General features: G+C 31.0%; 1 protein-coding gene and 1 pseudogene across 1 annotated transcript in view; one reads left to right on the top strand and one right to left on the bottom strand.

Annotated features, from left to right (window-relative positions):
- GNAT3 (G protein subunit alpha transducin 3) overlaps positions 1–5,429 on the top strand; it is a 54,527-nt gene extending 49,098 nt beyond the window's left edge. Inside the window, exons 8-9 of the mRNA XM_011365235.1 lie at positions 2,863–2,925; positions 5,379–5,429. Of these exons, the coding sequence (XP_011363537.1) occupies positions 2,863–2,925; positions 5,379–5,429 (114 nt within the window). The remainder of the gene's footprint in view (positions 1–2,862; positions 2,926–5,378) is intronic.
- An 837-nt stretch (positions 5,430–6,266) lies between these two features.
- On the bottom strand, positions 6,267–6,385 carry LOC111743137 (annotated as a pseudogene).
- Positions 6,386–11,730: the final 5,345 nt, after the last annotated feature.

The raw sequence follows: 11,730 nt of genomic DNA, 5'->3' as shown, positions 1-11,730 counted from the left end.
AAAAGTTTTCATGCTAAGTTTTAATGTATTGTCACCCGTATCCGCATACGTTTCTATTTTTCTGGGACATTGAGAATGGGAGTGTCTTTGATGGCCTCAGTTCTGAAAACATACACTTTGGTAATGCTGTATTAGTACATATCACTGACGCCGAATTTGCTTAGAAATACATTTCTACATTGTGGTCTATTTTTAATCAAGAACAATGAAAAATGCAAAGCAATCTATATTATTTCCATTGGCTAGATATTGAATGGCATTCGTTTTTTTGATAATGTAACTGTGCCTGTACTGTCGAGACTATTCAAAGATGAATAGTCTTTGGTATTTTATTGGTCAATTACTTCTATTCAACCAGCTGCAAATAAAATGTTCACTGTACATGTACTTGTTATTGGGAAATTATATATGCAAAAGAAATGTGTGCAATTTTATCTGCTCCTTTTTTCCCTTAGAAAATATCATTAATGTTGAATTTACACTTAGAATTGAGGATTTCAATAATCTATTTTTTTGTATCAACCTAGTTGAAAACAGAGGACCATGTATAGCAGAGTAAACAATGTATGCCTGTTCAGACTGAACAAGAATTCTCCAAGCACTCATTTCTCACATTTTATTCCAGAGCAGCAAGGAATGTTATTACAATCGACGGTTTGGGGTTGATTCTAGACTGCAAGAGAGAAAAATAATTCAATGTCTTAGCACTGGTTTTGTGAATAAGAAATGGAAAGAGTAATTAGAGTTGTTTTTGTTTTTGTTTTTTTAAGAAAAACATTGAGCTTCTCTATTAGTGCTGTAGGGTTCATTGTAAATGTTACACAGCATACTTAATGGTCAAAGCCTCCATTTTAGAAGCTAATTTGGTGCCTTACAAGCCAAATCATACTATTTATGAACAGAAAAAATAACTTTTCTTTTTTTAAATATGTACCATTTACAACATATACTTTTCAAGCATGTCTCAATATCATTTACTCTCAACACTTGAAGAAGGTGATATAGATCAAAATTGTGGGTCAGGGCATGAGATTTAAAACTACTCCAAAAAAGAAGGGAGTTAATTAGCTTTTTATATTCTAAATGAGACAAAGGAAGCATAAATTAACCAATTTGCTAATCTGTAGCTCAGGTTGATTTAGGTAGCTCTGTCTAAGTGTCACTATTTCATTGTTCTGTAACATTTCCTTTCTAAACACATAAGAATGATCACTATTCAGTAAGTTACCTTAACTAGAGTGTCTCTGGATTTATTTTCAAAAATGTGAAAGGAGTTATAAATAAATTTGTCAAATAAAAGTTATAATAAAAAATTAGTTTCAAATTGCTTTGCCAAATATAAATTATTAAGGAGCCTAAGATATCCAAGACAAAAAGAAAAAGCATGAGAAAATATTTCATTCAGGCACTCAATAAAATTTTTTGGTTAAGAATCAGTATCTATATGACAACAACCTAACATTTGCTAGGAGATTTTCAATGCTATGAGATTTTAAATTAGGATTACAAATGCTATCATTTCATTCATTGCTTTGTCTTTTTCTCCTACTCTAACTTGTTTTTCTCCCTCAGTGTGAGAAAAATTTTCCAAAAAAGAGTAAGATGTTTTTTGAAATATTGCTATTATTATTATTTATATTTTGACTCTCACATTTAAAATTCTTCTTTTAGATAACATAGGTGGAAAGGGTGGAGTAAGAAATAGTTTGATTTGTTTTTTTAAAATATATAGCTCATTTCAATCAGCAAAAAAAAAAATTGGCAGACATCAATATTTATTTGTGAAATATTGTTCTTTGAGAACTTTAAAAAATATGTTAAATGACCAAACTAACATTAGCATAAGCTTGGATTATTAAAACAAACAACTTAAATGTCTTCCAATTCTGTAATTAAAATTAAAGAAAAAACCTTTTCTTCAAAAGCATTGCTATGCTGAACCATAAATTTAAATTAAGTAGAGAAATGTTTAATAGAGAAAATATAAAATAGATGTTTGCATTATTTTTTTAATCATTGCACTCCTTAAAATTGAGTTTATTTTTGATTTTACTTTTACAATTTTTTAGTGATAAAAGGTTGGAGTAGATGCACAGCATTTTGGGCTAATTTAAAAAAGCAACAAAATGGAAAATACGGGAAGCTATATTTTAGCCTGAAGAAACTAGCACTGAGACCAGCTATGTTAAAGTTGCTTAGAATTGAAACACCTGTTTAATTGAAAATTCAACCTTTTAATTATACAGTTAAGGTTCTTGTTTTTATAATGTCTAAAAGAAGCAGTCTTAGTCTTTGTCCTTCAAAATTTAAATATGAATAGACTGATATTTTCCTTTCTTTTTTTATTATTTTTATTTTTTTATTATAGTGACATTGGTTAACAAAATCCAGTGTTTCAGATGTACAATTCAACAGTAGATATTTTCCTTTTCTGTAATTTAAAGTTTTTTTTTCTGACTCACGATTTTCCCAAATCACACTTGTTTTAGATTTTTAACACTCCCAACTCATTCATTTCTAAGATTTGTACAATTGTAGACACACTGCACACCTCAGCAATCTTGATACCTGTTTATATCTAACAGACTAATTAACAGCTAGTCTTTACAAAGTTTTTCCAGAAGCATGAACTGGTCAGTAGATAAGTCTTTGCATCTTGCAACTAGTGACTAGAGAGTTAAATGACTCAAAGTCACTAGTTAAATGACTAGTGACTAGAAGAAGAGTATTAACTAGGAAATATTTCTTTGTGTCAAAATAAAAATGTTGGCAACTCTACAAAGAAACTATATAGAAAAGGGGTTTCGAATTTTGTGGCATCTACAATGTATATTATAGATATCCAATATCTTGATGATTAACAAAAGTTATAAACAAATAGCAGTCTTCCTGTACATCACACAAACAGACAAACTACTTTTTCAGGTGTTGGCCTGCCCTAATATAAATTTTTTAGTTGATACATTATCCTATTTAATCACAAATGTATTTTAAAATACTTGCAGATATTCAGGCTTGACTTAATCAAACAATATATATGTTAGGAGAAATAAGTTTTTTTGTGTGTTGATTTATGTGTTTTTAACTATGTTATACCACTCCAGAATCAGAGGTGGATGTGTTGGTTAACATATATGGCTATTAAAAATAAAATATTTATAAGAACTATGAGAAAAAATATGAAACCTCTAACTTAGAATAAATAATTTTTAAAGTAGGAGAGACAATTCTTTTCCTGGGTTGGGGTAAGTAGTCACTAGATAATAGAAATAGTTAAGGCCCTCTTTCCATTTACGTTTTTCTTACATTCTTAAAAATTAGTCTATAGCCACATGGGGGCACACTTACATCATGTATTTTCAACTTAAATGTTGCAAATGTAATAAATTTGGATTACTAACAACTTTAATGATACATATAATAAATTCTATTAAGAATAGTAGTTGAATCTGTGCTTCTAGTTTAGTAGCATATAATAATCTGATAATTATAATATGCAATGTTTTAGTCAAATTTGTGAATAACAAAGCTATTGAAACAGCTCCAAATTTGTTTAGTGTAATGCAGATATTCGCTCTCTTCTCATGCCCTATTTTTTCTTTTGCTATTTTCAAACTGTTTAAATTACCATTAATTTTGTACTGTGTGTATGCCATTAATCGGTATTGTGTCTAAAATCTTGATTAGCTTATAGTAAAGCGTAGAGGAGAAAAATAATTTGATGCCTAACAACTATGTTTTGTAAATAGTAATCAATTGGCTGCTTATTAATGTGTATCTTTTCAGTAAATCAAAGTAAAATTTCATTTTTCTGTAACATTAACCATTGCATTATTCTGTTTATTACAAATTTTCCCACAATCACCACGCCACCAAATCAAGAGGAAAATGAGTGCTCTGTGACATTTTGTTGTTACCAGCACAGAAGCTTCCAACACATTTTTCATTAGTAATAGCCTAATTTTTATTTTAAACCACATCTGTCACACTAGTTAAGAAATAAATAGAGTCACATGAAAGATAAAGGAAATAAAAAGTTCCTAATTTACTTCACAGGGACAATAATGGCCCTCTTAATATTACACCATTCAGATAAAGAATAATATGTGAAACACACAAGCAAAATTATTATTTGAAATACATTCATATTTTCTAAATTGGTCACATTGAAAGAAAGCCTAGAACGCATATGTAATTGAAAATTATTTTTATGTATATTGCTGTGAGTTTTTTCTGAAAAATAATCAAATATTAAATGCCATTATAATATCAAAACCAGTGATTGTTCCCATTTTAACATATTAAAAGACTTACATTGAAGAAAATCTTTGTACTGATAGTTAGCATAAAAAGTGTAGCATAAAAATCACTCCATGAAGAAAAAGATGATTTCTGCTATGATTATCTTATCCAATGACAATTTGCATATTTTATTACATCTAAAAATATTGATGTACAAGTGTACATTTATAATAGCACACGTTATATGAAATAATTTACCAGCAAAGGAAACACTTCTATTTGCCTTGGAGTTATAGTCAGGTTATTCATCATAGCAAGTCTATAAATGTTTCGCCAGTTGCTACTACAGTCAGGAAACAATCACTTTGCATTTTTATTCACAAATATGGTGTGCTCCCCAAAAATACATTTAATGGGGCAGCGTAATCACCTCCAATTTTTGTAACAAAAGGTAGAGAATTTTATAAATATATATAAACCATATATATTACATCAAAAACACAGAAATGCTTATTCTTTTTTCATAATTCTGTTCTTTTGTAAATATAAAAAGAAGTACTATTAAGCAATAACCATAGCATTTTGCTATAAAACAGTAATGAAAGTATCTGCACAGTTGTAATCTGGACCACCATGCTAAGAAGGCTTTATTAAACTCATGGCTTTCAATAGCAAATTACTCATCAGGTAATTTGTCGTGAATCTGTGGCAGTGGTTTGTACTATACTATCCCCCCAGAACAGGTGACATGGTCACTGTGGGGAACCCTGGGCTGTGCTTGTGAATTTGAGTTTAAATTTCAGTTCTAACATCAACAGTCCCCCTGTGGGACATTGAACAATTCTTAATTTTTTCCAAGTGGCTATTTTTCTTACGTATGTGGATGGACAGAGTAGATTAAATAATCACCACAGACCAATACTGACTGAGCTTCTGAGTCAGCAATTTCTTTTGAAAACTGATACCAGAGTAAGCTTGTCTTAATTGAGTTACTAAAAGAAAACAAAAACAGGAGGAGAAACGATATGTAAAGAATTTTTATTAACATTTAAAATGTCACATTGTTTAAAAATTATGATTTCCTTTTTTTTTTTTCAGTTTTAAATTGAGTGTTTTCAGGTGTTATTTGTTTCTAGGAAGAAGAACCTAACACGGCTCGTACTAAGAGACAAATGTTCATTGTTTAGCCTGGTAGAACATCCCTTGCTATCCAAAGGAGGACAAGTGCATTGATTAATGTATAAACTTTTATTAAAGAATAATGTGACAACTTGGTAAAGTTACTAAACGTTGAATTATACACTTAAAATGGATGAATGAATAAATTATTTCTCAAAACATCATCATCATAAGATTATTTTCTTAAAAGAATAATATGGCACTCATTCTTCCTCATTGTATCTCACATATGTGATAGAATTAATAAATATTTAATAAATGAATGAACAATGAGTTCATAATTCTCAAAATTATCTCTCAGCCTGAAGCAAATGTTCCAAACTCCAGTATCCCTATCTATCTAAGACAACCCTCCCTGCATTGTTGGTTGCCTAGAAGCAATAATTTAGTTTTACTTTTTAAAAACTTCTATAAGCTAAGATCATTATTATGCTGAAATAAACTTTCAGGGTAACTCCTAGAGCTCAGGGCACATGGCCCTGTCCCTCACATAGGAGGTCCTTGGTGCTTGCTAGTTCATTGCCAGAACTGCCCTTTCCCACTCCATGCCCTGTTAGTTCTTTATTCTTCAAATCTTGTGAGTTTACTTCCTGAGATAAGGGTTTCCAGATCTCACAGAATAGAAGTTCATCTGCTTCATACTTTTATAGCTGTTTTTAATAACTATATTCTTTATGACTTACTGAAATTTACAATGAAATATTTATATGAGGAATTGTTTGATTTATATTTATTTTTTGTTTTTTGTTTTTATTTGAGGTGAGGCAACCCTTGGTTGACCTCACAGATTACAAGGACCTTGTCATCTTACAATCCCTTATTTTTTATTTTTTATTTATTTTTTACACCTACAGCACCTGGTCTTCCTATGTGGTCTCCCATCCAAGTACTGACCAGGCCCAACCCTGCTTAGCTTCCGAGATTAGACGGGATCGGGCTTGTTCAGGGTGGTATGGCGGTAGACAGATTTATATTTGTTTTCCCACTTTACTGTAAGTTCCCTGAGCGCAGAGGCCATATATGGGTTTTCCACATTTGTCCTTGTTGTAAAGTAGGAATTTGATGAACATTTGAGAATTAATGAACAAATAAATCAATGATTGTTTACCAATTCTTTCTAGAATGTTTATTTTTTCTTGGCTTCTAGAATGTCATATTTCCCTGATTTTTCTCCATTCTCTCCCGAGCTCCTAGTCAAACTCTTCTGATCATTCTATAAATGTTAGTATCATTAAAAATACTTATTTAGACCATCATCTCTTATTACTCTGTATATTCTCTATCAAAAATCTTAAGTACGGCTTTATTTTTTTCCTAGGCAAGGTTAGTCTTCTAATCTCTAGATCTTTATCTTAACTGACTTCAGACACGAACAGACAAATAAACAACATTTCCAAAATTAAACTCATCATTTAATGAATTTAATTGAATTTAAACTCTCCAAATTTATCCTACCTCCCATTATATCTCTCTCAGTAGTTTAATCCAGACCTTTTATCCTTCTTTTCTCTCACCTGTTACCCATCTCAAATTATTTAACAAGTTCTATTGTTGCTGTATAGATGTATATAAATCTACACCAAGATGCATGTAAATATAGTTAGTTATTTGTGGTAAATTTCAGATGAAAATCAATAAAGACATTCTTGATGAAGTTTAGCAATGCAATCTTTAATACAGATTTAGAAGTTCCACCATTTGCATTAATCGTGTGTGTGTGTGTCCGTGTGTGTGTGTGTGTGCATGTGTGTGTGTCCGTGTGTGTGTGTCCGTGTGTGTGTGTGTGTGTGTGTGTGAGAGAGAGAGAGAGAGAGAGAGAGACTTAGGGAAACCATTATAAAAGTTTTAGATTTATTGTTTTTTTCTTAAATTTATAAGCTCATCAAATCTAGAAAATCTCAATAGTTTTGTCTTCTTGCTGTAAAGTATGGAGTCAAGGTGCTCAGTACAGTCTCATGCTTCACGAATACCAAAAATAACTTTGCTAAATATAGTTTATAAAGTGTTTTTTAAACTAATGAAACCTACTTGTTACTTAGTCCTTGTTGAACTCACAAATTTAAGTCCAATCATTTGGGAGTTTTAAATTTTTCTATGCAATTTATGGGAACTCCTTAATGAAAAATTGAATAAAAACATTTAAGAAAGATTCAATAAATTTCTACTGTTTATGGACTCAGTCTGTGCTATCTCTCAGTTGTGTTTTATTCTAAAAATATAACTAGCATCAGTTTCATTTTTAAAGAGATTGCAAGAGACAAATTTTTCCTCACACCTAATAAGCAGACCGAATTACAATCAGCTTGCAATCTATTTAACTCACAAAGTGTGAATTGCAAATGTACACAATTTGACTTTCTGGTGATCATGCAATATTCTACAAGTTTTTTTGTGATATTTACCTGCCAAAAACAATATTTTCTCTTTGAGATTCTTATTTCTTTTTTAAGCTAAATCAAGCCTTTTTTAAAATAAAAGGCCTATCCTCAAATCCCATCTCAGCAGAGGCCGAGCAGATGTCAGTTTACATTATCTTTCTGAGCAATGACAACAAAATGCCCAGCTGAGCCCATAGCATTTACAAAAACTCCAAACCCAGGCTGCTGGCATATTAAACATCCACATACTAACTGTGACATTAATCCCCAACCATCAGCTGACTAAGGATGTTAGAGATGTATTGAAAACATGTTGAAATTTTAAATCACTTTATCAACTAATTTGTGTAGAATCATGTTTTTATTACTATTCCCACAAGGAATAGCAAGAAGCAAAAATAGTATAGTTGGCACCTAAGTTACATAAGCTGAATATGATAAAACTGCCATCTAGAACTCAAAGGGCATTGTTTTTGATCATCTGTCTATGTGAGAAATTTTTTACTAAATAGGATGTTTTCAATCCCTGGTATATTAAACCATAATGAATATTTCAACTAAATTATAGACTATTTTATCTTTCAAAGGTAGAATATATTCGACATATTTGATCCTTTCTTTAATGTCTCATTATGCTTATTATGAACAATAATTATTGTATTATAATGCAATTATACTCTGAGTTTCAATTTTAAGATGTGCAGGTTTCATTTTATTTATTGTCAAAGGAACTCATTTGGATGAGGAGCTAATGTGAATTACCAAGAGAAAAAGCTCTTACTGTTAAAGACAAACAAGTAAGAGAAATCTTCACTCTGGTATAGAGAAAATATGAATAAAGGAGAACACTGCCAAGTAAGAATTCTTCAGTTAGACATCTGGGCTGATATCTCAGCTCTCTTACTGATTAGCTGCCTAGCTTGGAGCAAGGTCCTTAACTCCTCAGTATCCACACACATAAAATGAGAAAAATAATGACAGCCATGGGTCAGAGCCCAGGAGTAAATGAGATAATATGTATGGAGTGCTTAGAAGAGTGCCTGATACATCTTGGAGGTTATTGGTTATTAATGGGAAGGGTGAAGTATTAATATATAATTGTAATGTTGCATGTAGAAATATAAAGAGAGTTCATAGTATAACAGAAGACCTGTGTACAGTGAAGGATTTGAGGAAGGTAGAGGTAAAAGAGGAAGAGACTTGAAAGAAGTGTCCTCAAAAAGGTTAATATGTTGATTAAAAGTATGATGTTAGAGGATTTTTCTATGTATGTATATATTGCAAATATCGGTTCATCTTACTGGTAGCATCTGATGACTTTAGCGACCCTTATTTCATCTTTATTATATGTAATAATTACATTTATTGTATTAAGCCAAAGGATTGTTTTTTCATTTATTTACTCATTAATCCTTCTATCTGTTCATCCACCCACTAAACCATTCATTTATTCATTCAATTTTTCAACAAAGTACTAGTTCTATAAACAAGCACTTTGAAAGTTACTGTGAAATTATTAAAATTTAATATGTTTAAATTTAATATGGCCCTGTTTCCAAGACACTTTCAGATTAATAGAACAATTTCCCACATTAAACTACTTCAGCAAAAATAAGAGTTGAAGAATGAGTCTTGTTAAATTTTTGGCATAGAAGTTTAATAAAGTTAAGTGTTTCTTTAATGCTGTGTTATCTTCAAGGAGGAGATGCAGTATAAGAACTCCATTTTGGAATCTTTATTTTCACAGAAGTATGGTTTGGGAAATGTTAGATAGTAAGTTAACAACAGTAACTTTATTACATGGACTTTGCAACAGGTTTTTTAGACAAATGTCTTTTCTACTTACTTCCTAGTTCCCAATTCTGTTTAGCATAAGTTGATGTGGCCACAAACAAAATTTCAATGAAATAAGGGACTATTTGTATTCCTTTAGCACATTGTTAACCAACTTCAGCACAGTAAAAGGCCACTTGATGATTGACCTAAAGTCCAGGTCTCAAAAGAAGGAGCAATGTCCTGGGCCTGGCAAGGCAATCTTGTGGATAATGGTTTTGTGTCAGGAGTCAGCACTGGTTTTGTTGTTGTTGTTGTTGTTATAGTTGTTATTTGTTTGTTTGCTTTCCGAATGGAGCTTAAGATATTATTTTGTGCAACAATTTTCTTTAAAAAAAAAAAAAAAGCCTCAGATAAGGAGAGGCCTTTGGAGTTCTACAGGGACCTGACTTTTTGAAGTGAATTGAGCAGCTATTTTTAAGTTATGAAATTGTAATGCTTTAACCCAAATCCTACCCTAGCAGAAATCTTAATTATTCCAAAATAGGAATCATTAGAACGTCATTAACCTGATTTATTATCATTTTAAAATGCTGAACCAAAGACAAGATCATCTTTCTCTTTCCCTAGGAAACCATTTAACCCTTTGTATAAAATCCCTATGATATCATTCATCTGAATACAGCTCTTCCTTGACACTCTAATTTTTCACTATCATACTGTTGTAATAATCTCGACATGGCTTTCTCAGCCTAGCTATTTTCCAGACGATTTAACCCACGCAGTTGAACCTAGAAAAATGTTAGCATGTAGGTTGAAATTCCCCAAAGAATACAGTAAATTATACAGTAAAATGTATAAGACATAATTGCACCACTGTAGATTAAGTGTACAACATATTATCAGATACAACTATACTATCAGCATCCAACCTTAACCAGTGTACCTCAATCTCAAGACGTAACTAACAATTGTTTTTTCACTCAGGACAAACATGTTTCTGCCCTTAGCAAAACATTAGTCAGATGAAATTCAAAGTGTACTTATTCATCAGGAAAAAGAGGGCAAGATTTTTAAGTTTATTGTAAATAAACTTGATTTTGATTTTGAATTAGATCAACATAACATATGAATGGAAGAAAGAAAATAAGGTGGAAAAAATAGGAAAAAGAAGATTTTTTCCTTAAGACATATTTTAATAATGTAATTCTTTTTTTCTTATCTCTGTCTATTATGAATATAAATATATCAACTATATTGAATTGATGTTTCTTAAATCTGCCTTGCTAACACCAGAGATGATTATTTAAAAATGTAGATCTATGAGCTGCAACTCTGATTTTGCTGCTTTGAAGAACATCCAAGAATTTGTGATTCTTATGATTAGATAGTAGCAGAAACATTGCTTAAATTAACATCAAAAACAAAACATTGACTTGAACTGTTTTATTTTCACTTATATTTTTTTCAGTTTAAATGTTAACAAAGCACTTACTATACTCCAACTTATTCATTTGAGGGAAACGTGAATCGATAAGTTAATATCTACTTTTCAAATAGACTATTCTAGTAAAGGAGATAAGCTATGTATCTCAAGATGAATTACATAACAAAGGTAATATTTTAAATCTTGCATTTATTAAATCATTCACTTACTTATTCACTTAATCAGTTAATATATATTATACACTTAATATGGAATAGGCATTGTGTCAAATTAGGGAGCTACAATAGTGAGTAAAAAGAAGCAAAAATTCTACCTTCATAAAATTTCTAGTCTAGGAAGGAGAAAGCCATTACAAAAATTCATAACATAATAAGTATAAAATGCAGTATATGTTATGAAAGCAATGAATATGATCCCATTAGCTCATAGTATGCAAAGAGTGATCTAGTTAAAGTTGCCAGAAAGTTTTATCTGAGTAAATAAACTTGAACTGAGGGAGAGGATACAGTAATGAAATTAAAGGAATAAGATCGCCATTCCAGGCCACAGGAAATACATGAGAAAAGGTCCTGAGGTAAGAGAAATCATGGTGCACATACAAGATTGTGGGCTGGACCTCTTAAGAGGAAAGGGGAGAATAGAGTAAGGTAAGGTTGAAAAGATCAGACTACTCTGGGTCTGTTAAGATACATTTGGCATTTTTGTCTTTAT

This window comes from Pteropus vampyrus, unplaced genomic scaffold (assembly GCF_000151845.1).
Source record: "Pteropus vampyrus isolate Shadow unplaced genomic scaffold, Pvam_2.0 Scaffold107, whole genome shotgun sequence".
Lineage (NCBI taxonomy): Eukaryota > Metazoa > Chordata > Mammalia > Chiroptera > Pteropodidae > Pteropus > Pteropus vampyrus.
The sequence above is the reverse complement of the archived record's forward strand: the minus strand, read 5'-3'. Positions and strand labels throughout refer to the sequence as shown.